The following is a 24,051-nucleotide window of genomic DNA, read 5'->3' as shown; positions in this document are numbered from 1 at the left end:
CTCTAGCCCTTTGGCCCTTTCTCACTGGAGCAGCAATTGCAGTGGAGCATGAACTCCAAATCTCCACATGTTCTCATCTTTAATTCTTTGTAATTTGTCAATGTTATATAGATTGTAATCTCTATATGTAAATTAATTCAACAAATAATATTTGTTTTGTAGATTAGAAGATTAATTCCATTATTCCAACAAAGAAAAAGAAATTGAAGTTTAGTTAGTTAGCCTACAATCCAAAGTATGCATTTTACTGTCAATTCCTCTTGCAATAGTATAGAAGACGAGTCTATCATGCAATGGTTTCAAAATATGAAAACTCGTCGAGGACAATTATTATGATTATTGGGAATATGTAATATCATCGATGCTATGTTATTTTGAATTTTGATTACTTCATTTATATATTATGATGTTTTGGTTAATAGTTTTGCAAATACTATCAGTTTAATTTTTTTTTTTCTAACATTTGTGAGACCACGAGCCTTAGCAAGCATTAAGGCATCCCTCCTAAGTTAAAATCTTGGCTCCGCAACTTCCCAGTAATAATTCAATGACAATCTTGAAATCTCCTTCAATCAAAATCCTTCTGAAACCACGAGCCTTAGCAAGCATTAAGGCATCCCGAGCGACTAAAGCCTTCGCCGAAGTGATTGTGCTCTGACCCAATTTTCTAGACCCAGCAATGAAAGGTTGTCCGCGATGATTTCGAATAACGAAACCAGTAGCAGCCGAGTTACTCACAACTAGGGGTGGAAAAAATTCCCAAAAATTCCGAACCAAACCGAAAAAATACCGATCTCAAACCAATTTTCCCAAAATTTTCGGTATGATATCCCAAAAAAATACCGAAATTTCGGTATGGGAATCGGGATTGTCTTCCCAATATTTCGGTATTCTCATACCGAACCAAAATATATATTTTTAATTATTTTATATATATATATACACACACACACAGATAATAATATATATAAATCATGTTGGCACAATAATGAAAAAATCATGTTACTTTATTTTTCATCCCTGCAACATAAAGATATGAAGGATTATGATATGTGTTATGTGTCATTCTATTTCATTGATAGGAGTCACCTTTACTGGAAGTAACACAAACACCAGTGTCAAAGTTGTTGAAGAAAGTAGAGAATATAAACACAAGAAGTGTAATGAGTATTCCACAGAATCACACAAAGGTATATAACTTCTGTAATAGGTTTGCCTTCTCGTGTATTCTTAAATGGTAAAGCAACTATGTTCTATAGGTTATAAATTTATAAATGCATCTCAATACTAAAAAAGAAGATATCATATAAAACTTATCCGCGGTTGCACTGGTGGTTGTTTAAGAGTTTAATGTTGCCTACCGATCGATATCGTTTGATCAATTCATGCATTATTCCTTCCACCTCCTCAACTTCATGCTAGGTAACTCATCGGGAGTATGAAGTTGAAACTAGTAATGGAAGAACAATCACAAAACGAAGGAAAACAAGAAGCACAATAATGTTTGAAGTATGTACCTGATTATTTCAGTGAAAATATAACAGCTATGGAAATTGGGAATACAGAATCACCAAAAGCCCAAAAATATTTCGGGATTCCTGAAAATTGGGATTCCCAAAATTTTGGTTTGGGATCGGTCTTGAAATTGGGAATACCGAAAATTTCGGTTTGGGAATCGAGACTAAGGTTTTGGTTTGGTATCCCATACCAAACCACCCCTACTCACAACAGACCCATCAAAGTTAATTTTGAGGAAACCTTGAGATGGGGCATTCGAACCGATCGTATTTCTTTCATTAGGACGCTTGCAATTTTTTGCTTTTGAATTAGCCTTATGAAAGTTGTTAGCTAAGGTGTTTGCCATCCTGATGCACCGAGTGTGATTAGGCCTGACGTGATTAAACACAAAATTATTTCAATCATTCCACATTTGCCAACAAATCATAAGCACTTTATTAAGATAATGATCATCTTTATCAACATGAGATATGTTAAAAAGCCAATCATTCCAATTAGAAATAGAAGATGTGGGTCACTGTGGGAGATTTTGTTTTTGGGAGGTGGATTAAACAAAAGGAAGGGTAAAGTTGGAATTAACGGGAGATTTTGTTCTTCTCTTTACTAGTATATATTGCTTTTGGGTCTAGTATAGAAATTAAATGATGTCTTTTAAGAAATGAGTCCGAAAATCTGAAAAGAAAGAAAAATGAAATGAGGAGCTCAAACTCTAGGATGCTTCACTTGATTTTTTTTTTTTTTTTTTTTTTGTAAATTCCTATCGTTTCTATAAATGGTATATCATTTAAATTTTTGCCTGGGACTTCAGGACCGGCCCTATTCAGTAGTTCATGAGAATCACAAGGGTGGTGAGATGGCGAGGTTATTATGAGGAGAACGAAGGTGAATTAGAATGTAAGAAGCTGTCAAAGTCCGAATGGCCTTGATTACAATTGATGGTACAATTCAGAAAGATCAAGACAGCAAGATACAAATTTCTAGTGGTAATCAGCATGTGAAACTCGAATATACAAAGTGCCGAAACTGAATCTATATTCCTATTGTACTCTACTGTTAAACAACTAGAGCTATCCCTGCACCACTTTTGGCTATGGCTTTGTACAAATTCAGATGTTCCGACCGGTGTAGCATTACGAAGAGTTCCCCTCGTATATTTCCCGAATAGTTTGAGGCAAATTCCACACTATTTATGCATATGCTGCAGTCGGATCAAAAAACATAAATACAAAAAAAATAACAATAAATGGGATTGCATGAACTGTTTAATATGTTGGAAATTTTGAGTAGATATTTTATTGTCCTACATTGGTTATCATAAAAAAGTTCTCTCACTTTTTGTCCTTTATAGAAAGTGATTGGAGCGATGGACCATGGAGAATAAAATTGGGCTCAGGGCTTTGGGATGTGCTAATTAATTGATAATTAATATATAATTAATTATCAAAAGATGGGCTTTATTAAATTAATTTCGAATTTCATTAATATTTTTATTTTTCAACATACTCATATATTCAGATGAAGTCTGAGAGAGTATAAAACAGTCTAAGAGAAAGATGGCGCAACACACCCTTAGTGTTGAACAGCCGCCTCCCAAAAACATGTATGTTGCGAACAGGCATATGACCACTATAAATACATGCATCTGCATATCATTCAAGACATTGAAAATCATCAATCCATACATACAAAACATACTGAGAGTACCACAAAGATATTTGCTAGAAGTCTAGTTTTCTGGTGCTGCAATCTCGACTTAGATCGTTGAATCCTGGTGAAGCAAACGTTCATCGAACTACAAGCACAGAGTCGAAACGAAATTCTGTTTTAAGGACATTGTGGTACGCAAGCTTCGATCTTCAAGCCTAACACATAAACAACACAAATCGGAGATGTGGAGCACATGTGGTCGTTAGTAGTGTTCTAAAAACTCTCTAGGTGGCCGCCTAGGCGCTAGACGGCGATGCTCTGCCCCGATTAACCCAAAATCGTTTACTAAATCGGGAAAGCTATTAGGCGGCGTAAGGCGGACGTTGGGCGGGCTAGATGGAAGCTGGACGGTCTGGGCGGCCTGGGAAAATATGACTGGTCTACCCAGAAGTAGGCGGACGCTGGCCAATCTGGGTGCTCTGTGCCTCGCTGTCTTTTCTCCTCGAGTCTTGCCGTCTCCCTCTCGGTGTGATGATGGTTTACAAGACGAGAGAGAAAGAGAGTATGGATCTACAATTGCAGATGTGGTGATATGGCTGACAACGGCTATGGTTTTTGCAGTGAGCAACGTAGGGTTTGATTATGAAAAAGGTGAATCGGTGATTGGGAATCGGGAGGCTGTACAAGCATTTGGTGTATTCTTTTATTCTAATAGGAAATATAGGATAATAAATGATTAGATGGCTTTGGGTTGTTGGTTATGGTCCATTGCGCCCATTATATTCTGTTTGTACCATATTTAGGGCCTTCGTATTTAGACCTCGTATAAATACTCGGGGGACTCAAATGTAATTATGTAATAAATGAAGGTGCAAATATGTACTAAGTGAGGAGCCCTTATTCTATAAAAGGACTCCTCACTCTCCTCATTAGGGAAGGTCAAGGTTTAGGTCATGGGAAGAGACAAAACATCTCAAAGAGGGCAAACACAGAAAATAGGCTAGAGAGCACACTGCCTCTAGTCTTCTTGTATATTCATCATTCAGAGTGAAACAATATCAACATCAGTGTGGAAGTAGCCCAAACATTGGGGTGAACCACTATACATCTTGTGTTCTTTACTTTCTTGTAGATTCACGGTCGAATTTACGTTGTTCCAAGACCTTTCGGTTTTGTGCATCAACATATTCAAAGGTGAAACACCGAATACAAGGCCCAAATCTTGCATTTTATTAATGAAAACGGCCCAAAAAAATTTATAGGCTTAGAAAATGATACAAAAGGTCTAAAATTTTACATATTTTCTTACACATATATTTTTCTTTCTTAAAAAATAACATATTATTCAATGTTTATTCACATAGTATGTAGTAAATTGAATTAATTTATATGATGTATAATAAATTACTGAAATCCGCCTAGGCCGCCTAGGCACCTGCCTAGACTCCGCCTAGCCGCCTAGGCGCTAGGCGCCAGCCCGCCGCCCGAATAGCACCTAGCGTTTTTTAGAACCTTGGTCGTTAGGCTTCACACTAGGAACAACCTACTCTGATACCACGAAGAAAGTTGATGTTCCACCATAAAACTAATTGGCAATATGGAGAATAGCCCAACTTGCTTATAAGCTCATGTAAGGTCTCTCCTCCCATCAATGTGAGATTCATTCTCAACAGACAACAGGGTGCTAGTAAAGGGAAGAAAATGGTGATGACGCTGTTGCTTGGGAAGAAATCAAGCGAAGGGTTGAAGAAGAAGAGGAGGTCATCTGAGGAGGTTAATACGATCTTTGCAAAGATGTGACTAGAAGTCTGGAATGGAGAAGAAGGTGGATGGAGGCGAAAGGAGCTTTTAAATTTATTTTTATTATTATCCACACTTTTTTTTGTATAAAAATGGGATTTTTTTAAAGAAAAATTATTACTATCCATGTGGCACAAATATGTGGGGCCCGTAATGTTCACGTAGGCAAATACCGGAGAAATTAACAGAAATTGAGATAGAGGTCTGACATTGCAACAAATTCGTATATTGATGTATGGCATTACAATATTCAAAGAGAATTGTGAAATCCTGTTCCTGGATTTCACTATTATAATCTACATATTTGTATTTTTGAAATTTTATATTATATTTGAGAAATTATATTAATTTATTTGGATTTAGATTTTAATTAAATTAGTTACGAAGTTTGAAGTTTGGAAGGTAATTATCAAAAATTCGTTGACCTTTTGAGATCACAAGTAAAGTTTTCGAATAGATCTCGAAGCCACGAGTGCATAGGTAAAAGCCGTTTACGAGTCCGAGTTATAACGGTATAGTTACAGACGTTTGAAGTTGTGAACTATAGATTGTGGGAATTATGTAATTCTCACATGTGGGTTAAAGGTTAAGGGTGTTTAATAAAAGAGGGAGGGACCAATTAGAAAGAAGGGAGTTTTCTGGAAAAAAAAAGGAAGGAGGGGTTTGATTTTTTTGACCCGTTTTGGGGCGTTTTCGACCCATAAAACCACAAACTTGACCTGCTTGTATCTCCTTCATTCGATCTCCGTTTTGGGTGATCTTGGTGTCCATGGAAAGCTCTTGACGAGCCCCACAACTATTTAGTGTTATATTTTCCATTTTCGTATCCATTTTTCCAGTTCAAGGCAGCAAAGTCCTGTGGGTTTTCCGGCGGTTTTGTCATTTTTCCGGCGATTCCGGCAACCATTTCCTTCAAGTGAGGTATGAAACTTCATCTTCTCTTCATAATTTTCAAGTTGGTATGCTTAGTTTGTGTTTTCGTATTCATTTTAGAGTTAAGTGTGTAGAACCTTAGAAATCCAGTTTTCACCAGTGATTTTGGGCGATTTCTGGTTAGAATTTGTCATCGGCCTAGTTGTGAAAAGTGTTTCCCTTGCTGAGCTCTAGCTACCACGTAAATTTAAGCTTATTTAGTTAATGTTGAAAATTTGGGGTTTCTAAACCCTCCATCTTGACTAACCCGCGTGTGGCGGTGCGTGGGACCGTCCACGAGTGTTGTCTAAGTACCAAATACCTTTTAGTGACCCTATGAACCTATGTCTAGCTCGGTTTCCTGAAATTCAATTGTTTGGTGTGGTGATCAAATTGGACCGCCACTTATTTGTGTGATTGATGACAATCCGATCGTTGGTTCGTTGTACAATTTTGTGAACACCCTAGTTGTCAGTTGTTGGACCTTTGAGAACTTACAGATCGAAAATCAGATATGCGGATCTTCCAGATTGAATAACCTTAGGTTGTTGACCTTAATGGACCTACCTTATCGACGATTGATGTTCTAGTCAACATGCTCTACTCTAGGGTGTCGCTTATCTCTAGTTTGTTGTTGAGGCTTGATGGAGCTTAGTTGGCTCATCACGATGAAGTGTCGTTTCCAGTTGACGTGCATCGATATATGTATTAGCGGCACCATATTGAGTTATGCTTGTTTATTAAATGTACTTTCTATTGAATTGTTATCTTTATTTTTTTTAGCATCGATCTATGTTTATTAATTGTGAATCGACTGTAGCTTGGAAACGTTTATGAAATGTGGTTAGATATGTATGATTAGTATGATGTATATGATTGTTTTTATGACGATGTGAACCCAAAATCTTATGAGAAGTTTATGTAGAACTTTTATGCTTGTATGATAAGATAGTGGTCATGAGAAGTTGATAGTGCAAGTGATTACGATGTAAATCATAACGGATGAGATAAGGGTATGTGGGTTGTGTGTTGATCTTACTACACCATGTAGTAGTTGTACATTGATGGTCCTGCTTGGTATATCCGCATTGGGGGACCATACGCATTCTAGGAGTGATCATGCTTGGTATATCCGCATTGGGTGATCACTACCTACCTGATTATCTTGAGTCTGCTTGGTTAATTCGCATTTGGGGGGCATTTCCTATTTGGTTACTTATGTAGGCTTCGGCCGAACCGCGTCCCTCTAGCCCTAGTTTTTAATGCACTTATGAACGATGGTTTTTGGGAATCTTGGTTGGTTGAATGGGAAAAGCCATTGAATGTTGGGTGACTCCTACGGAGTTTTCAATGACTTGATTATGATTCCATAAATCATGATTCTATACTTGATGTTTATAGATTGTGATCAATGGTCTGTTTTTATTGAATATCTCATACTTGAATTATTGTCACTCACCCGAGCTCTGCAGCTTATCCGAGTTCCGTTTAGCCAATGCACCATTTCCATGATGTAGGCATTGATTTTACCTATAACAGGTCTGAGTAGATTGTGAGAAACTGCTTGATATTTTGGTTCCGTTGAGTGGTCTGGAACCCGATGTTGTTGGATTCCGTTGAGTGGTCCGGAATCCTTAGTTTCGCTAATTCCCATAAGATTAGTCTAGAACCCTAGATTCAAGTGAATGGGAATTACCCACAATGGATCTTGTGAATACAAATTAGAATTATTATGTTATTATTCATAACCCAAGTAGGGAATTATGTAGAGTTCTTTAATTAAATTCGTGAAATGATATGTTATCTCACTGATTGATTAACGTAATTAAATATTAATATTGTGCTTTGTGATTCCTTGATATGTTACAAGCTATGGATTGAAATATAATGTTGGAAACATAATGATTGGTATGATGTAGTGAAATGTGATTTGACTTGTGTATTGGAAATGGTTGTGACATGTGATTGAATTGCTTATTGAATTGCTCGGGTGATGTGAGGTTTAGTAATAGACCGATAACCCATTGTGATGGGGATTTGTTGCTCGATATTGTTTCGTTTCGTTTAGTCTTCGTGAATTGACTAACTTGAATCATGTCTTGTTCCTTCGAGCCATAGTTATGCTTCTTGGACTTCCGTTCGGTTCTGTTGAGTGGTCTGGAACTGAGTTCTGCTTGGATTCCGTTGAGTGATGGTCCGGAATCGTATCCTGATTTGGATTCCGTTGATTGATGGTCCAGAATCCCTTATACTCCGCGATGCCGTTGAGTGATGGTCTGAAATCGTATCTTGATTTGGATTCCGTTAAGTGATGGTCCGGAGTCCCCTTTGGTGCTTTGATTCTGTTGGATGGTCCAAAATCCCCTTTCCAGAAATGTAGTCTTCGACCAAACTGTATCGCTTTAGCCCTGCATTTCGGTCTATGATATGTGATATTGATTAATGTGATTGTGAATGATGTTGGTTGTGATTGTTGCCATTATGATTAGACTTGTTGACCAATGTGGCTAGATAATAACATTGTGCTTCGTTGACCATTCTTTGAGATGTTGCATACTATGATTTGCGGTGATATGTGAAACATGATGATTTATGTGATGGATGAAGTGGAAATGTTAATCGTCATGTGGGATTGTTATGTTGGATATCATTGTATTTGTTATGATTAGACTTGTTGATAAATATGGCTAGAAAATATGTTGTGTTTCGTCGTTGTTCTTTGATATATTGCATAATATGCATTGTGGTATATTGTTGGGACAAAACGTTTTATGTGATGGATATTCAATTGTAGTGAAGCAATGAACTACAAATGGCTTGATCCCTATTGAGGGTGCGTAGGCAGTCTAACGAGGAGGTTAGATGCAGCCATAAAATATACAAAAATTTCTATGAGATTTGGATCTTGACTTATGCTATGTACATATCTTGGAGGCGGGGTAGGTTGAGATACGAGTATTTGGTGACGTCATGTGTCGATCCTGGACGTATGTCGGGATCGGGGCGTGACAAGAATTGTTATTAGCAATTCAAAAATCTCATTATACACTTCAAACTTCGTATAATTAGAACGGAAAATATACTTATTAGAAGTGTAAAATGAGATTTTTCGAGCGCTAACAATTCCATATTCAGAAGATGAAGCATGAGTTTGTGAGGTGATTTACCATAAGATTTTGAAAAAGAAGAAGGTACCAAATGAGTGGAAAAGAAGCATCTTGGTGACAATATACAAATTAAGTGCGACACACAAATTTGCATGAACTATAGAGGTATTAAGTTAATGAGTCATACAATGAAGCTTTGGGAGAGAGTAATTGAGCATAGACTGAAGCAAGAGACATGGGTCCCAAACAATCAATTCGAGTTCATACCAGGGCACTCAACCATGGAGGCAATCTATCTCTTATGAAGATCGCTAGAACGATTATAGAGATATGAAAATAAATTGAACATGGACTTTATAGATTTATCAAAAGCATATAATATGGTCCCATACGAATTTTTTTGGAGGATTCTAGAGAAGAAAAGAAGAAGAGTAACATATATCTAAACAATATAAGATATGTACGAAGGAGCAATGACTGTAGTAAGAACTCATGAAGGACAAACCGAAAACTTTTCCATATAATCATAGGGTTATACCAAAGCTCAGTTTTAAGTCCTTATCATTTTGCACAGCCAGACAACTGAAAACCGGGGAGATCTTTACTAATGGCATTGTCCTTGGAGTTGGAGGTTACATTGCTCTAATGACAGTAGTCTTCTTCTGGCTTATGAGGGATACTGATCTTCTCGATAGGAATACAGTTCTTTATTTAATTTCCATTAGTATACAAGCTGTTCATGACACAACTATTTTGGCAAGTATGTTAATTATTTGATTTTTTTTTTTTCATAATGCAGGGCAAGTTTCATGCGAGATCTTTGAGAAATAGGCCTGAGCAAATGAATGGCGGTGTTGTACTTTCAAACATCAACGTCCGGATAAGAAAATTATTTGTATATCAACAATTATCAACACAGTTTAGAGGTGAGACCACTATGAGCTGAGCATGTAAATCCGGACCCATTCATCATAAGCTAATCCCCAAGTTAACCTTCAGACACTAAAAACAACGTGTCGTCGGACTCACAATAAAACAACAACCAATGAATCAGTTTCATCCGGTCAGCATCACATAGCCTACAAAGCGTTGAAAAAAAAATGGCACGCCGTCGTTTAGGAACAAGACTTGGCTGCTGCAAGTTCATTGCTACACTGGGTGCAGAGATTTTAGTAAGAGTTTCGTGTTACAGGTTGCTGCCATGCGATGTATTTGATGGGCATATGTTAGGCCTTTATGAACCTGCTTAGGAGTTTCAGAAGCAAACCCCTTGAAAAAGTGCCAATAGCTGAGGATCAAAATATGGTCCTACGAGCTTTTGTAAGTGAATCATGAAATTTTTACCACATTAGATTGGAGAATTTTACCAATCCTCTCGAATTTCCTTCAATGATTGGTTTTGTTTTATCATCCAGAGATCTATTTCAGCTGTGGGCATAGTATGTGAATTATTGTTGGACTTGGAAAGAAAGCAAACTGTGTAACCAAAGAGTGATATACTATAGTGGGCAATGGATTCATTTTGAGTTCGAAGTCTACCTTCTTATAAGGACTGACTTGCATTGGGTTTGCCACTACCATGCTATCCTGGACTAATAACGTAATGCCATTTGGAGACACTTACACCTGACATTGTGTTTTCCGATCTGAAATGCCACCGTGGCATCCGACGTGGTGCACGTAAGTCCTTACACAAATGACTGCAGAAGCTTCTATTCCTAATTCTCCATCATTCTCTTTTGGTAGCATAGTTTGGCTTGGCCCTAAAAAAATTAACTAATTACATAGATTGAACTCAAAGTAACAATGTCACTTACACATGACATTGTGTTATTGGTGTATCACTTACACATGACATTGTGTTATTGGTGTGGAACGCCAAGTCCTTACACAATGAGTCTAATCAATTAAGATGTCAAATGTAAGATGCTATCAACTGATTCAAGTCTAAATAAATAGCTTATGATTAAACTGACGGTACAAATTGGATGGATCCAGACAACTTGATATATACAATGATAATGAGCATGTGCTGCTGGAGCTTGGAGTAGGAGCACTAACCAAACATACTAAAAAATAAAAATAAACCCATCAGAAAAGTACCCAACTAAAGTGTTTTTGGCCATTCAGATGATATGTAAATACGCCCATCCAAAATTAATGTTCTACAATAAAACGAATTGGAGAGTAGTCCAACTTACTTATAAACCCACGTAAAATCTCGCCTCCCATCAATGTGAGATTCATTATCAACACGCCCCCTCACATGTGGCGCATCTTCAAGCCTAACACGTGGACATCACATCAGGGTGATGTTGAGCGCGTGTGGCCGTTTGACTTCACACGTGGGACAACTTGCTCTAATACCATGAAGAAAGTTGAGGTTCTACTGTAAAACCAATTGGCAATTGAGGTAGTAGCCCAACCTCTTATAATCCCATGCAAGGTTCCTTGTCTCATCAATGTGGAATTTATTCTTAACACACCCCCTAATATGTGTCAAATTTTCAAGCTGAACACATGGACAACACAAATCAGGTGACGTGGAACACATGTGGTCGTTGGGCTTCATACTGGGGACAATATGCTCTGATACCACGAAGAAAGTTGATGTTCCACCATACAACTAATTGGCAATATGAGGAATAGTTCAACTTGTTGGATATATGTCAACAATCCGCAATAAAATAAATATGCTAATAATAAATACGAATAAATATATTCCAGAGACTCAACAAGATGAAATATTAATTAAGCAGAGTAACAAAAGATCGAGGCTTGCGTACCGCAATGTCCTTGAAACAGAAATTTCGCCCCTACTCAGTGCTTGTAGTTCTACGGACGTCTGCTTCACCAGGATTCAACAATCTAAGTCAGAAATTCCAGCACCGGAAAATTGACTTCTGGCGAATATTAATGTGGTTCTCTCAGAAAGGATGTTTATGATTGCAGGAGAAGATTTATGATTTTTTTCTGTGTTCTAAATGCCATGCAAATGGATATATATTTATAATGTGATTATACTTGTTCGCAACATGTATGAGAAAGGAATGCATCTGTTGGGAGACATCTGCTGAAAATGGTGTTTTTGTTTCTATGTTCTCACACTTCAGACTTCATCTGAAAAGATGAGTCTGTTGGTAAAAATAATTAATAATTAATTTAAATTCAAAATTAAAAATAATTAATTAATTTCGAAAATAATTAATTAATTTAATTATTAGAGCCCAAGAGGCCCAAGGCCCATCTTTTGATAATTAATTATAATTAATTATATATTAATTACCAATTAATTAGTACACCACAAAGCCCAACCCAAAGGGTGAGCCCAATTTTAGTCTACAGGCCTATTACTCCAATCACTTTCTATAAAGGACAAAGCCTTATAAAGTGATAAAATCTTTTGGGAATGGCCAATATGGGACAAAGAAATTTCGACTCAAATTTCCAACACAACTTACTTATAAGCTCATATACGGTCTCTTCTCCCATCAATATGGGATTCATTCTCAACAAGGTGTGAGTAAAGGGAAGAAAATGGTGCTGACACCGCTCCTTGGGAAGAAACCAAGCGAAGGGTTGAAGAAGAAGAAGAGGTCGTCTAAGGAGGTTAATACGAACTTTGCAAACATGTGACTGGAAGTCTGGAATGGAGAAGAAATGAGCTTTTAATTTTTTTTTTATTATTATTATCCACACTTTTTATATATATATAAATGGGATTTTATTTATAAAAAAAATTATTACTATCCACATGGCACAAATATGTGGGGCCTGCAATGTTCACATAGGCAAATACAGGAGAAATTAATAGAAATTGAGATAGAGGTCTGACATTGCAACGAATTCGTATATTGATGTATGACATTACAATATTCAAAGAAAATTGTTATTGGCACTCCAAAAATCTTATTATGCACTCCAAACTTCGTATAATTAGAATGAAAAATATACTTATGAGGAGTGTAAAATGAAATTTTTCGAGTGCTAACAATTCCATATTCAAAAGATGAAGCATGAGTTTGTGAGGTGATTTACCATAAGATTTTGAAGAAGAGGTAGGTACCAAATGAGTTGAAAAGAAGCATTTTTGTGACAATATACAAAATAAGTGCGACACAAATGAAAACTGAGGAGATCTTTACTAATGGCATTGTCCTTGGAGTTGGAGGTTACATTGCACTAATGACAGTAATCTTTTTCTGGCTTTTGAGTGATACCGACTGATCTTGTCGGTCGGTAGGAATATAATTCTTTGTTTGATTTCCATTAGTATATTATATAAGCTGTTCACAGTTGAATATCAAAGTGCGCAACGAACAAAACTAACAAAATAATAAGAATATTATTAAACTAATTGAGAATGCCGAAACGGCTACAAAACCCTAAGAGACTACGTTGTGAATAACTTATTTTTTAATGAATAACAAAGCACCATATTTATAATAACCTAACCCTAATATCTAACAAAACCTAATTCTAACAGACTAAGCCCAGAAAACCAAACATTCAAATAAACCAAAATCCTAATATTTTCCAAGACCCCCAGTCAAACTCATGGCGGTATACGACATGGGTTTGCAAACAAGCAGATGCGGACTGGCTCCATTAGGCGGACAGACAGACAGACAGGTAGGCTCCGCAACGCGGACAAGTAGATAGACAGCGAGCAATCAAGCGAACGAACAATCCAGACTTCAATCAACAAGGCCCAACTAAAGGCCTTCAAACAAATCTTAATAGCCCAACAGATTGTGGGCTCCATACCTTTTTTTTTTCTTTTTTTTTCTCTTTTCCTGTGTGTGGGCCAAAATCTCAACCAATTTCCAATTTTTTTTCTTCTGGCGATGATGTTCTGCAGCAGAGTACAAGGCGAGGACAAACTCAGATCGAGCAGCAACGGTGGTGTGGGTTTGAGGACAGTCAGCAACGAAGCGGATTCTGGTGGGTGTAGCGGCGGGAGGTTCATCAGATCCGATCCAACGCGACGCGCAGGCAGCGACTTCAAGTACGGGTGCAGGTCATCAGGTGTTTCAGACTGGGTGCAGGGTGGCGGGGTGGTTGCAGACGGTGCAGGTTCAATTCATCGAACTTGGCTGCGATGAGTGCAGTGGCTGGAGCACGGGCAATTTCACTGGTGCGGTTAGGTTGCATGCATATGGTGGTGGTGGGATTGTGGTTCAGATAGAGATGTGAGGCGGTTGCGTGACGACGGTAAGGGATCTGGGTGCAGGTACAAGCGGGTTCGATCTGGGTCTGGTACATGGTGCAGCAGAGTGAGTCATGCAGGCAAGGTGGGTCGAGTCGAACAGGTGCAGATGCAGCGCGGTTATGGCAGATTCGATTTTTGTTTTCAAACAACAAAACCCCAACTAAAACAAAACTGATAGTTTGATACGGAACAAACAGATCGATATCAACCCCCAAAACAGATTAATTCCCGAAGGATTTAACCTGCTCTGATACCAAGTTGAATATCAGAATGCGCAAAGAACAAGATTAACAAAATAATAAGAATATTATTAAACTAACTGAGAATGCCGAAACGGCTACAAAACCCTAAGATACTACAGTGTGAATAACTTATTTTCCCTATTTATAATAACCTAACCCTAATCTCTAACAAAACCTAATTCTAACAGGCTAAGCCCAAAAAACCAAACATTCAAATAAACTAAAATACTAATATTTTCCAACATCACACAACTATTTTGGCAAGTATGTTAATTATTTGATTTTTTTTTTCATAATACAAGACAAGTTTCATGCAAGATCTTTGAGAAATAGGCCTGAGCAAACAAGTTTTTTTTTTTTTGAAAAAGGCTTCTACTATTAAACAAACTAAAAGATACACATATACAAAGTCAAGGCCCAAACAGTACACAGAAACAAACAAAACACGTGCCAAAAAAGACAAACTACAAAGGGCCAACTAGTAGTTGAAGCCCAAAACGCACAAAAGAGGTGACAGTCTAGACAATTCTACAACATACGCCGCCGGTCTTGATGCGACCAATTTCCCGTCCATAGCCAAGCAGCGCCAAATCAAGTGCAGCATCTCACCTCGATTTCCTTCCCTAGCACAGCCACCAAGAAAGGAAAGCCAACAGCAGAGCGGAAGAAGCCAACGATGAGGATGAAGTTCGTGGCAACCCACGAACAACACTGCCGATAAAGGCAGAGACAGTGAGAAGGTGGTGGTGGTGAACACCAGAGCCGGTAGGAACACCGGAACTCTACACACCATCTGGAAATACCGCAACAATTCGCGATTTGGAAGCGGTTGCATATCAGAGCAGAGATGAGCAAATAGGAACGCCGCTGGGGGTAGGAAGAAATGGTCAGATCGGAAAGGAGAGCAGGGGAAAAAAGGAAGAAGCAGCGAGTGAAACAAAAAGAGAAGAAGAAGAAGAAGAAGAAGAGAAGAAAGAGGACAAGGCAGAGAAGGGGAAAAAAAGGAGAAAACAGGAGGAAGGAAAAAGTGGCGATTGACTCCAGCTGAAGCCAGAGTCGACGCCATAGAAGATGGGCAAGAGTAAGATCCTCACCAAAAGGGGGAAAAAACTCTCACAGAATGAGAGAAGGTCTCTCACGGAAGGAGAGAGTCAGTTCCGTGAGTCAAGTCCTTATTGTTGTATGTAGAATGGTTAGAATGTCTGTCACCTCGGCTGCCACTCCCTCCTCCCACTCATGGACGGTGGGAGGTAAGGCCCAGTGGGGGCACATGCCCCATCTCATCTCTTTTTTTCATTACAAATTATTCAATTAATCATTCCCATTTTTTTTGGTTTGCAGATTATTCAATTAATCATATTATAATAGTGAAAATCCTCTTTTAGTTTTTAAATGTCCCTCCATCTTGTATATTTTTCTCACGCACTAATGTCGAAATCTTGTTGAGTTGCATGTATTTGGTTAATTTGTACAAATGAGCATTATATTGTCAACAATTAAAGACAAAATTAAACAATAGAGTAATAAAATTAGGCATTTTGTAATTAATTTTTTCAGCATTTGTAAAAGAACTAGCTTTATTTGTCTAAAAAATGAGCTCAAATTTTGTAAGGTGCCCCCTCTTAGTTAAATTTCTGGCTTCGTCCCTACTCCCACTCCATACTCCTCTGAATTCATAGCTCCAAATTATCACCTTAGATTACTTATTTGGACTGCTAGTGATGGTTTGTATAAGCAGTCATTAATTTCATATTAGTGAAAACGCTTTTTCATTTGACAGTCAAACACTCTCTTTAATTTCAAAAGCGCTTCTATACAATACAAAACACTTGGTTGCCTGCCAAACAACAAACTGTTTCTTTGTAAAAGTACTACGAGCAAAAAGCGTTAGTGAATAAAAGCATTTTACAAAGTAGTACATCCAAACGAGCACTAAAGTATAACTTTCATCCTAAAATGTAACAAGCCAATTGATCGGTCATGGATGTCGGATGAATTTCAAACATCGACGTCCGTATAAGAAAATTATTTGTATATCAAAAATTCTCATCCGGACCCATTCATCATATGCTAATCCCCAATTTAACTTTCAGACACTAATATATCAAAAATTATCATCCGGACCCATTCATCATATGCTAATCCCTAATTTTAACTTTCAGACACTAAAAACGACGTGTCGTCTGACTCACAGCTAAAGCAACTACCAATGAGTCAGTTTCCTACAGTCAGCAACACATGGCCTACAAAGCGTTGAAAAAAAAATGGCACGGCGTCGCTTAGGTGGCTACCGCATCTGCACAAGGACGTGCCAAAAGCCACTCGGTTCTTACGCCGACGGGTTGGACTTTACTGTCAATGTCTGCACTCTTTAACGGGCGGAGCTCCTCCACTCAAGCTTTCCCTCATACAATCCCCCAAGTTGACTCTCTCTTCATTCGCTGAGACTGGGTCGATGCCACCAGGTGTTTGATGATTTGTCTAAACCAGATTTTTACACATACTTTGCCACAAATTATACTGTATGCTCGTGTTTTCTGTAAGCCCAAGTGAAGTTTGTGTGGATTGTAAGCGTAAAACTTCGAATTTCTTGGGTTTTTTTCGGATTTATGATTTTTGCTAGTGTTTGGTAAGGTGGTTTTAGTTGAGCAGTAAATGGATTTAAGCTTTGCGTTTTCAATGAAATTGGCATCTGCTGATGGTTAAAGTTTGACACGGATCATGCGATGCCGAATGTAAATTCTTCACTTTTGTCCTTCACAATGCCAGCCATTAATCAAACAGTGACCAAGTTGATGGCATAAGGAGCTGAAACTTGATGGCCCTCTCAAATATGAAGTCCATGGCAAGGTGATGACTAAATTTCTAAACAAAACCATTGTGATCATTTGTTCGTATATCATTGCTACACTGGGTGCAGAGATTTTAGTAAGAGTTTCGTGGTACAGGTTGCTGCCATGCGATGTATTGGGCATATATTAGGCCTTTATGAACCTGCTTAGGAGTTTCAGAAGCAAACCCCTCGAAAAAGTGCGACTAGCTCAGGATCAAAATACGGTGCTTCGAGCTTTCATAAGTGATCATGAAATTTTTACCCCCATTAGATTGGAGAAAATTACCAATTCTCTCGAATTTCCTTCAATGATTGGTTTCGTTTGATCATCCAGAGATCTATTTTAGCTGTGGGCATAGTTTGTGAATTATTGTTGGACTTGGAAAGAAAGCAAACGGTGTAACCAAATAGTGATACTATAGTGGGCAATGTATTCATTTTGTGTTCGGAGTTTACCTTCTTATAAGGACTTACTTGCATAGGGTTTGCCACTACCATGCTGTCCTAGACTAATAACGTAATTCCATTTGGAGACACTTACACCTAACATTGTGTAATCCGGTCTGAAATGCCACCGTGGCGTCCGACGTGGTGCATGTAAGTCCTTACACAAATGACTGCAGGAGCTTCTATTCCTAATTCTCCGTCATTCTCTTTTGGTAGCATAGTTTGGCTTGGCCCTAAAAAATTCACTAATTACATAGATCGAACTCAAAGTAACAATGTCACTTACACATGACATTGTGTTATTGGTGTGAAACGTTAAGGTGGCATTTGAAAGGGTGCATGTAAGTCCTTACACAATGAGTCTGACCAATTAAGATGTCAAATGTAAGATGCTATCAATTGATTCAAGTATAAATAAATAGCTTTTGATTAAACTGACGGCACAAATCGGATGGATCGAGACAGCTTGATACATACAATGATAATGAGCATGTGCTGCTGGAGCCTGGAGTAGGAACACTAACCAAACATACTAAAAAATAAAAAATAAAAAATAAAAAATAAAAAGAAAAAAGAAAAAGAAAAAGAAAAAACCCCATCAGAAAAGTACCCAACTAAAGTGTTTTTGGCCGTTCAGATGACATGTAAATACATATAGACACACATACATACACACCTGACAGAGAGAATTTGGCACGTACCAACTTCAAGAACATTCTATATCTATGTTGGCGATGTGAGCAATCTTGGGCCAATCTTCCCCTGTCTCTCTTCGGAATCGTTCTTCTAGCAGCGGACACCGCTGGATTTTCAGTCCAGAAAGAGATTTGGGAAGCCATTCTCCTGGCAAGCTCCCGAGATTACGGCACTCCCAAATAGTCAAGCTTTTCAGAGATTTGGGCGCTTCTTCTGGAAAGCCCTGGAGCTCAGGGCATTGGTGTATCGTGAAAACTTCAAGAGAGGTGAGTTGTCTCAAAACCTTGCCTTGGATGGTTCTAAGATTCGGAAGATTGTAGATGGAGAGACGAGTGAGAGTGGCGGGCAGTAAACCCTCTTCCGGAAACGAACACCCCATTTCTTCTCCACCTTCTTCACTGAATCTGATTTTCAAATGTCTAAGAGAGTTGAGTCTTGTTAAACCCCACAGTGAGCGATTTGCAGCGAGTTTTGTACAACACTGAAAAGAAAGGTCTTGTATATTTGACGCCAACCCTCCTTGAGGAAATGATTCCACTTCTGGACACCCAATTACCATCAAATTCTGAAGAGACGGTAGAAGGGTATGCATTTGTTGTGGCAATGACCTCAATTTCTCGCATCCATTGATATGCAGATACTCCAATTTGGGCGCATCCATCCCTCCAGCTGGAAAACATACAAAATTTGGGCATCCTCCAATGTGCAAGTCAGTGAGGGAGAGGAATGTAGGGCATATCGATTCCACATGTGAAAGTGAACCACTGAACGATTTCAGCGCCCACAACCCTACCCTTTCAAGCCTTGGCAGCTTCTCCAACGGTAACATCTCGGTCAGCTTGGGACAAAGTTTCAGTTCAAGCCGACGAAGATTAGGAAACATTATTGAGGTGTTGCCTATGCTTCCATCATAATATGACCACTTTTCGCACTCCAACATATTTCTGAAGGCCAATTGTTCTAGAGATCTAAATGGAGTAATCCCACAAGTGTCATTACCGTAAAACTCACTACCAATCTCCACCACGTTCTTCAGCCCTTCAACACAAAGCTTCTTGAGGGAAGGTAATTGCCCAAGTGCTGGCAATAAGCAGCAATGTTTGCAATCTGTAAGTCGAATACAAAATAGTTTAGAGAAATATGGATCTCCTAACCAACCTGGAAATCTTAAACCCCCATAAGATTTAATCTCAAGTTGTTTGAGGTTTGTATGCGGCCGGAGGTTGTTGAGCACTTCTCTGTCATTTTCTGGACCATGATCACTGGTATCATCATCATCACCTCTTCCCCATCTCAGAAAGTATGCATCACCTCTTCCCCATCTCAAAACAAGTTTGTCCAGATACTCCTTGTTGCTCATGATATCTGCTTCCAAACCATTTCCCTCATGGTGAATGTTACCAACTCCTGAGATCGCAAGTCTTTTGCGCAAATGCTGAAGCTCTTTTAACTCTCCAGTGCTTTGACCTGTTTGTTTTTCCACCACAAAATCGCTTAATGTTTGGAGATTTTTCAAATTACACATCCCTGCAGGCATCTTTTTGATATTTGTGTTTCTGATACTGAGATGGCGCAAGTTGATTAGTCTCCCCAGTTCAGTTGGTAGTTGAGTAAGTTGAAAACAACAGGACAACAATATGGTCTGTAAATTGTACAAGGTGCACACCGTCTCAGGTAATTCTCTTAGTGAAGTGTAAGACACGTCCAAATACCTTAATTGTTTTAAGTTGCCAACTGAGCTAGGCAACTCAACAATACTGCTTGTTGATAAGTTGAGCACTCTTACACATCGTAGAACTGGCAATAGATCTACAAGTTTGTTTCTCAGCATCAACTTATGGCTGGCATTAAAACCTACTGAGGGACTTGCTGAACGTAGTTGTAGAAAGGTGTGCAAATGCTTAGCCTCATATAGCTCCTCAAAGTTCTGAATGCTTTGATTGCCAAACCCCATGAAAGAAACATGGCGAGTTCTGCATATATTTCTATTGACTGTCCGATGGTCGTCCCCCAATCTCAAACAAAACTCTCCAGATACAAACTTTGCTAAATCATTGATAAGGTCATGCATGGTGAAACATGACTGACCATACTCGTTTACTGAATGTTGAAAGAAAGACCTTGATAATAGAATATCGCAGTAGTGACTTCCAACATCTTCCAATACCTCCTTCTCATGGGGTTGTAAGAGGTCTTCAGCCATCCACAACAAGAATAACTTTGAAGATTGAAATTCATAACCTTTAGGATATATTGCACAGTAAGCAAAACAACGCTTGAGATGCGGAGGCAGATAATGGTAACTTAACCATAGAGCCGGCAAAACCTTATCGTTTGACAACTCCCATAAGTCACTCTTCAATATGTTTTCCCATTGCTTTGGATTCAAAACAGAGTGTAAGAGGCCCCCCAATGATTTTATAGCTAAAGGAAGGCCTTGACACTTCTTCACAATTTGCCTTCCAATGACTTCAAGATACGGATGTGCAGTAATAACACTGGCATCCGTGAAGGCATGCTTTGCAAATAATAACCAAGAATCGTCCTCGGATATCTCCATCAGATAATGTGCTGAAAGAGTGCCGGTGATAGATGCAACACGTCGGAGGCGTGTTGTAACAATGATCCTACTTCCATGTACTCCGCAGCGATTGAAGTGAGCCATCAAGTCATTCCAACGAAGATAATCCTCACTCCAGACATCATCAAGAACGAAGAGGAACTTCTTTCCTGTCAAAATCGCCTCCAATTTTTCAGAAAGCAGATCCAGATCTGTGATCCCGCAAGTTTGATCCGTGATCTTCCCATATATTGTTTGTGCTATTTGAAGAATATCAAATTCTTGTCCGACCCAAACCCATGCTTGGACGCCAAAGTCAACCTTTACATCTTTGTACACCAGTTGAGCAAGGGTGGACTTTCCGATCCCTCCCATGCCCACAATGGGAAGGACTCCTATCCTAGGGCCAGTCGGATGATCCGAACGTAACGCTTCAAGGATCGTTTCTCTGTCCTTTTCCCTTCCGAAGACGCCAGACTCATCGAATCGAGAAGTAGTTTGACGAGTTCTTTCTTGGGGTCTATCTGGAGAACCTTCTTTCAGACCAAGAACATCTTTTTCATTGAGAATGAGGTCTAACACGCGCAGAATGTTTGATATCTTCGATTCGAGAGAGTTGTGAAATTCATCGGACGGAGAAGAAGACTTGAATACTGATCTCATGATCCGGCTTGCGCTGCTGCTAGCTGCAGGAGAATGGTTATCGTCACCTTCCAGCCGACGTCGAAGAGCTTCAGTGTTGATCTCGTCCAGCAACTCTCCTACGCAGTAGATAGCATCTTTGAGATCGTCGAGCCACTTCCTCACGGTCGGGCTTGTCATCTGCTTCTCCTCGGCATCATCGACCAGCTTGTTAGCAGTGAGCAGCTTGATCTTCAACTCCCTCATGAGCAGCTCGTTGTTGTTTTTCTTTCCAGATATGAAGTCGACGACGGGACGGGAAGCCATCCGGTCGAACAAAACAGAGAGAAAAGAAGAGAGAAAAGCTCCGCCCACCAACTCAGCCATGCTCACAACTGTGTCTTGGTTGGATAGGAAACTGAAAGATGAAGAAAGAGTGGATTTCGGGGATGAGTTTTTACTTTGATTTTGCTACTAAGACTAGTTCCGAGTGTGCTGACCCAAAAAAAAGACCAGTTTAGAGTGTTTTTTTCTTTTGTCATTTTCTTAGGGACATGCTTAACATTAAAAAGTTTAAATTAATTTTGTATCTCAACAAAAGAAAAGTGTTTTTTCCAGACAAAATCATGGCAAAGACGTTGCAAATTTTCAATAGACGAAAAATGTATTCCAGACTACGCGTTTTATGGGCTCCGTTACTTTCCAGTGTTTTCCACCCATCTTCAACTGTATTCTATACACTAATAATTTTTTCGTGTATGTTTAGATCTCCATCAACTTTTTTCACTTGGAATGTTTCAACGAGTTTTACTTTGATGCTAAAATATTAAAATTGAAAATGCAATACGTTTTATGGGGTCCGCCACTTTGGACATTTTAAATTTGGAAACTTTAACGAAAACACCTGATACTGTTTACTTTAACGAAAAACCACATTTTTCCACTAAAAAGTCAATCATAGTACTATTCACTTTATCCTTTATTTTGTCCTTATTATTAAAACTCAAAGTTTTCAAACCATTTTCATTAGTTTTCCTTTTAAATTTTTACATAATATTTTTTTTTTGGACTAAACCTTTACCTAATCAATATATTCCTCGTGTTCCCACATACTTTTACTCCAGCAACCGAAATCTGCACTTCGAAATTCCAATAGCATTGGGTTTCTTTTTAATCAAAGAAAAACTTCGAGTTTAAGTTTAGTGACCTGTTAAGTACCCACCTTGGAAGTATGTTTGCAAGAAAAAAGTTCAAATGAATTGATGCAGTCTGCACAAGCGGTGGAGCATGTGGTTTAATTCGGATAGATGATCAAGACAGCAAAATATAGATCATTTTCACGGTGAAACTCAAATGTACAAATTGCCGAAATCGAATGCATCATATCATACCAACATTAGTATTAGATTGATCGAGTTGCAATGGGTTCATTTCGTTATACTTGAAATGTAATCTAATATGAAACTTCGTCTAGAAGAATTTTTAAAGAGGTGTGCTATTCACAAATCTTTTTTAAGTTTGTACTCTCGAAAGCCTACCAACGCATAAAGGTTCAGATTCACACCTCGTAATAATTTATGTCATTTGATATTCTTCAATTTATTTGATTCAACGGTCGAAAATTGATAAGAGTGTGTGGATAACATACCCCATTATTAAATGTTCATGCCCTGCTTGATTACTGTGTCATTGTCCGATCTCGGACCAGAAAAGCTTTATTTGCTGGGAAAGGGACAATAGAACTATTATTCTTGATTGAAAAATGACGTTGATGTTGTGGCTTATTTTAATCTAACAAGAGAGAGAGGGGGCACGACAAAGAGGAGAGTAGGGAGAGAGATGTGTTTGTAGGGTTGTGTAGAGGATGTTTTATTCCCCCTACACAGTGCCTTTATTTATAATAATAAGGGAGGGAAGAATCTTTCTCCTCCAAGGAATACAAGTCCTAATAAGAAAAAATAGCTAGTATCAAATCTAATATAGGATTTACACAATCACATTTAAATTCAATGTTTATAATATTCCCCCTTGAGTGTGCAAATACTCAAGTAGATTCGACATCATGTAGAGTTGAGGAAGTCGACTCGTCGGCATGGATTATGGGAACAACACTTGTCTCAAACAAAGTAGGAACTTGCACATGGAACTAAGTCTCACAAAAAACCCACTGACTATGGTAAAACCTAAGTAGGGACAAAACTCATAGTCTAAGGAAAAGTATGAGACAAAATGCAAAGTCAAATGAAATGTCTACATGACATGCTCAACCCAAGGTAAGTGCCTCGTCAAAACCTCGTTAGGTAGCAAAAACCCAAAGGGAAAAATGCTCCTAATCGTAGAGAAAAATAGTACATTAAGATCAAGCAAGTATACTTCAAGATACTTCCCCTGAGTTCGACATAATTCCAAAGAGAACTAACAATGTTACAACTCAGAAAGTTTACGCATACTTATTC

General features: G+C 38.5%; 1 protein-coding gene and 1 long non-coding RNA gene across 2 annotated transcripts; one reads left to right on the top strand and one right to left on the bottom strand.

Annotated features, from left to right (window-relative positions):
* The first annotated feature begins 16,674 nt into the window (after positions 1 to 16,674).
* Positions 16,675 to 17,726, top strand: LOC139198184 (uncharacterized). The gene is made up of 2 exons (XR_011583454.1): positions 16,675 to 17,288; positions 17,387 to 17,726. It is a non-coding gene; the product is annotated as an uncharacterized lncRNA (long non-coding RNA).
* A 698-nt stretch (positions 17,727 to 18,424) lies between these two features.
* On the bottom strand, positions 18,425 to 21,982 carry LOC139198029 (putative disease resistance RPP13-like protein 1). Its single transcript, XM_070826267.1, has one exon. It carries the CDS (start codon positions 21,980 to 21,982, stop codon positions 18,425 to 18,427), a length of 3,558 nt encoding a protein of 1,185 aa, XP_070682368.1.
* Positions 21,983 to 24,051: the final 2,069 nt, after the last annotated feature.

Source organism: Malus domestica, chromosome 08 (assembly GCF_042453785.1).
Source record: "Malus domestica chromosome 08, GDT2T_hap1".
In the NCBI taxonomy this organism is placed as follows: Eukaryota; Viridiplantae; Streptophyta; class Magnoliopsida; order Rosales; family Rosaceae; genus Malus; species Malus domestica.
This window is presented reverse-complemented; position numbering and strand designations above follow the sequence as displayed.